General features: G+C 40.0%; 1 protein-coding gene across 1 annotated transcript in view; it reads right to left on the minus strand.

The window, feature by feature from the left end:
• The window catches only part of rargb (retinoic acid receptor, gamma b), a 25902-nt gene extending 21426 nt beyond the window's left edge, over window positions 1-4476 (minus strand). Inside the window, exon 1 of the mRNA XM_030776428.1 lies at window positions 4317-4476. Within this exon, the coding sequence (XP_030632288.1) occupies window positions 4317-4476 (160 nt within the window). The remainder of the gene's footprint in view (window positions 1-4316) is intronic.
• Window positions 4477-5000: the final 524 nt, after the last annotated feature.

A 5000-nucleotide genomic window follows, 5' to 3' on the forward strand; every position in this document is an offset into this window, starting at 1 on the left:
AAATCGCTCCAGTCGGGTAACAAACTTAGTCGCCGTCTTTACTATACATGTCTGCGTGCCTAAGTCAGATAGATATATTTCACTAGTCTTAAACTGTGCACAAAAAGCAGGAATAAGAATATTGATTCTGGAGTGAGCACCATCCCTGGTCATGTTAGTATGTGAGAGTGTGTGTGTGTGTGTGTGTGTGTGTGTGTGCGTACGCACGTGTGTGTGCGTGTGTGCATGCCAGGTGGGGGGCGTATTTCGAAGATAAAATGTTCCAAAATGTGAGAGCAATATCTGACAAGAAGGGATCTAGTGGGAACTTATTGGTCCCCAGTGGTAAAATGTTTGCCATTATTGTTAAACTAAAGATTGCCAAGATAGCCCACTTCTTTTTTTTGGCTTGGGTTAGACTATTAATCTTCAGGTAAAATATAATGGAAGTAAATGGGAAGATCAGCTAGGATAGACAGACATATCTGAATGTGTGTGTGTGTATGTGTGCGTGTACTTCTTGGTGTTGACTGCACGACAGCATATGGCCAAAAATATGAGAAATATGAAAGCCAAAGCCATTAAGTGCTGAAGTAGCAGCATTCCTGTGGCATGACTCATTTTCATGTGTGTAAAGTTGCATGATTTTAGACTTCATTCTCATCACGTGTCCGGTACAGGTGCCTGTTTTGACATGGACAGTCGTGAAAAGTAAAAAGTTGTTCAAAGCTACTGGCGACAGAGGGTTTAAGAGAGAAGAACTCGCTGTGTCTGTCAGATCTCAGGCCCAGATAACGGCTTTGTGAAGAAGAGCTGTTTAGTTTAACTTTTCATGACTTCAATTTTACTATTAACCAGTTCAGAACACAGGATTCCATTTAAAAAAAAAAAAAACAGCTCAAACAGTTCACCACTGCCACAAAATGCATTTAAATCACCAGTGAGAATCCACTATGGCTTCGGTGCTTTAAAAAATAACTCAGCACATGTTCACAGTTGCTTTACCCTGAAGCAAGACACTTAACCTCAATTGCTTCTGTACCTTCCCTAAAACAGAAAATACATAACTTACCTAGACATCAAACATCCTTGACAACGGACATCACAATGGACAAGCTAGCTTGTCTGAAACACAACTGCATGTAAACTAGTAAAAGTCGACTGATGACGTATAATGTTACAGTTTTTTTAAGTGTAAAAACAAAACAGCACACATATAGATAACACACCCTTTATTACGTGGAATGCTGATATAATATGTTCATCTAAAATGTAGCGTGCATAGTTTGATAGATTTGTATGCCTCGTAATCAGTATTTATTGGTTGATGACTAATATTAATGAACATTTAAGAAAATAAAGAGAATATTTTGTGTTTTCTATTGTATTGCTGATGGTAAGGATATAGCTATTGTATGACAATAATTTACAACATATTTCTTGGAAAATTTTTAATTCCATATTTATTACTGATTACCAGAAATATGCATTTCATGGTCCACATATCCTTAGATATGGATAATGATATCTTTCAGACATATAGAACAATAAGTCTCATTGAAACATATCCTGAGGGAAAACATCCTCAGTGCATTGCATCTGCTGTATCTGTTTCTGTAAAGGACTGTTACCTGTTAAGTGTCTATGAGCGATTCAGTACTACTCTAAGGAAAGTTAATTATGGGCAGATATAGAACACAGAGGCATCTCAAAGCACAAAAGTGCCAATGTTTAGGACAGAGAGCCTTTAGTCTTTATCTGTACACACAGACACCCAGGGCTTTCAGGTAGATGTCACCTAACACCAGTGAGCACACATACCAAAGGGAAGGCTAGGCCCTTAGGCAGTGACTGGTCATCAGTGCTTAAGTAAAGCCACTCCTCTCTCTCTCTCTCTCTCTCTCTCTCTCTCTCTCTCTCTCTCTCTCACTCTCTCTCCCATAAAAAAGAGGAAGGAGTATTTGAAGTCAGGGACAGGTAAAGATGTTATCGCTTTATTGAGTAGTACTAATGGACTCCCAAAGTATGCTTGGGAAAAATCACATAATACAGAGAGCCAGGATATAAACACACACACACACACAGACACACACACACGCACACACTAAGGCACTGCCTGGTGATTGACATGTGAAAGCACGGTTACTGCCGAAGCATATAAACATGTCTGAACAGGAGTGGCTACCATAGGAACAGACAATAGTCTGGGATGTAAAAAATGAACAGAATTTGACAGAGTTAGAATATTCATCAGGTCCCAACTTAAAACCAGTAATCAATACACCTGAATTACATATTCCTTTTTACTTGTTAGGAACTGGTATTTTCAGATTGTACACTGCACTGGTTGTGAGGAAAGAGTCTAAGTGCCCAGGATGTGATTCAGTTCCAAAAAACACAAATGAAATGTTGGTTTCATGAACCTATTGTTTTCATTAGAGGCACAAAACACCATTCCCGCTTAATAAGTCTGAATATCATGCCAACTGTACAGGGCTAGAGAAAGCTGTGCCGATACTTAAAATCAAATCTAGATAGGAAAAGTTTTGCCTAGAAAACGTATTGAAACAACAGGCCTAGGTAAGATGATGAATAGCCTTGGTAATTTGGTCCAATTTTCTGTCATATCTTCCATAAGACTGCCCTTTTTCCTCCTTCATTTCTTTTGTATTCTTTGCAAATTCGTGCCATTCTTTGACAACATGAACAAAGAAGGGGGAAAAAAAAACTCGTGTGGAAACTCCAGACCCAAGCACCCTCAGTCCCAACATGTCTGAAAATAACTGCATAATGGCAGCACAGATGAGTGTGCGTACTTGTGTGTGTGTGTGTGTGTGTGTACGTTTGTTAAAATTTTTTGTTAAAAGCACATTTGACTCATGACACATTTGTTTTGTGCGTAGTAATCACAGATGTTTGTGTGTCTGTGTTTGTGTGAGAGAGAGAGAGGGAGAGAGAGAGAGAGAGAGAGAGAGTGAGAGAGAGAGAGAGAAAGAAAGAGAGAAGGAGAGAGAGAGAGAGAGAGAGACAGAGAGAGAGAGAGAAATTAATACATTTCATTACACTGTTGAAATAATGAAGGAGACAGTAGGATGAATTGGTGAGTGTAAAATGCTGTGTCTGAGTTTAAGGACTTTTTTATGTCACCTCCATCAGAACTGCTGTCCCATTACAAGGGATCCTTGAAAAGCAGCTGAGGAATGGAATGCAACCTTTTTTTTCTTTTTTTGAGTGGATCTGAAGGATCCAACTGGTATATCCAGTCTAGCCCCGATTTCCCACAACTCTGTGCATGTAGGACTGGAGGATGTATTTGAATGTACATGATTGATTTTAATCCAGATATATACTTGGTTTAACTTTTATAGCTGATCAAGGGTTATATGAGGTTTTAGGAATGTATGTACATATATATGTTTTTTGTGGGGGGTGGGGGTGGGGGAGTGGGGGTTGTATGTTTTTTAATTGGAACAAAAGTTGATATTTGTCACCTGCATACTTAGCTAGCACATATAACTTTAATGATTTATGCTGTTTTACCAACAACAGCCAAACAATTTTATCAACTCCAGTTTTAGTCAGGTGTTTTTTATGGTTGGTTATGAATGCATTCAGTTTCATTCTTACAGACTTGTCTCTTGAGCCCATGGATGGGATGACATAGCATGTTATGGTGCAGCTGTAGTGTTTTTGTAGAGTAATGTATTGTGTGTAATGTACTCTCCTGTAGAACAAGCTCTTTGATTTGTAAAGGCACGTCCAGTGGAACAGTGGACCCACAAATGAAACAGTCTCTCTCCGTTTATCAGAAAGCTGTCTTTTTAAGGTCTTCTCTGATCCAAAGCTCTTTTGGTTCATTCCCTCTTGATTCAGACATACTTTCTCTCTCTCCCTCTCTCTCTCTCTCTCTCTCTCTCTATTTCTGTCTTACTCTCTCTATCCCTCTGTTTTGTAACTGTTACACATTTACACACATTCATGGCCACAGAAATAGAGAGAGAAAGAGAGACAGACAGGTTGACAGAGAGACAGAGAGACAGAGGAAGAAAGAATACATACACTGTAGAGTTACAGGGTAGGGTGAGTGGCAAGGCACAGACTAAACCAAATAAATATACAGTGCAGTTGTGTAAGAGGCAGTGGGATACAATGTCATGATGATTAATGAGAAACATGGCATTTCCAGCCTCACAAGACAACAGAAGCAAATAACAAAAAACACAGTGGAATAAAGTCTTGTCCACCCAAAAGAAAAGTGAAAAAAAACAGAACAAAAAAACTACAGACTATTGACTAAACCACAAGTAATCTACATAAAATTTCAAAGGTTCACTTACAGAGTGCAGCCATTTCCTTGGGTAGGTCTGCCCCAAATCTTCCAAAGAGGCTACTATTGGCCAGCAGGTCAAAAGGGGAGTGGTTTCGCATTGAATTGAAAGCGAAGGGGTAGAAGCCCGTCATGTGCCCCGCCATGGGCCGCTCCCTGTTGGTTGCCATGGCAGCTGCGTTTGACAGCCCTGCCGAAGTGAAATAATCTCTTAGGAAGACCCAGACCCAGGCACTGATGGTGAAAGAAGAGGACTGCTCCCTCTTCTCTCTCTCTTTTTACTTTTGTTTCAAGATAGTTTTCCTCCTTTCCCCTCTGTACTTGTCCTGATCTCTGGATTCGGCTGACTGGCTCTCTAAGTTGACGTTCAAGTAATTGTTAGTGCCTGTCGTTCATTACACATTTCTTTTCTCTTTGTTCTCCAGGTCATGGGGGTGGGAAGGATGGTAGAGCTTTGGTGAGAGATGGTTATTCACCAAGTTCAGTTGCGCTGGGTTCTCTTCTGGGGTTTCTGCAGGAAAACATGAAAGAAGAAACACATATTTGACAATTGCAAGAATGAAATGTACAAAAAAACGACCAGACTGATCGATTGATTGATCAATTCATTGAATGACCGACTGACTGACTGACTGACTGAGTGATTGATCCATCCATCCACCCATCCATCCATCGAGTGAGTGAGTGAGTGAAG

Source organism: Chanos chanos, chromosome 6 (genome assembly GCF_902362185.1).
Source record: "Chanos chanos chromosome 6, fChaCha1.1, whole genome shotgun sequence".
Taxonomy (NCBI): Eukaryota; Metazoa; Chordata; class Actinopteri; order Gonorynchiformes; family Chanidae; genus Chanos; species Chanos chanos.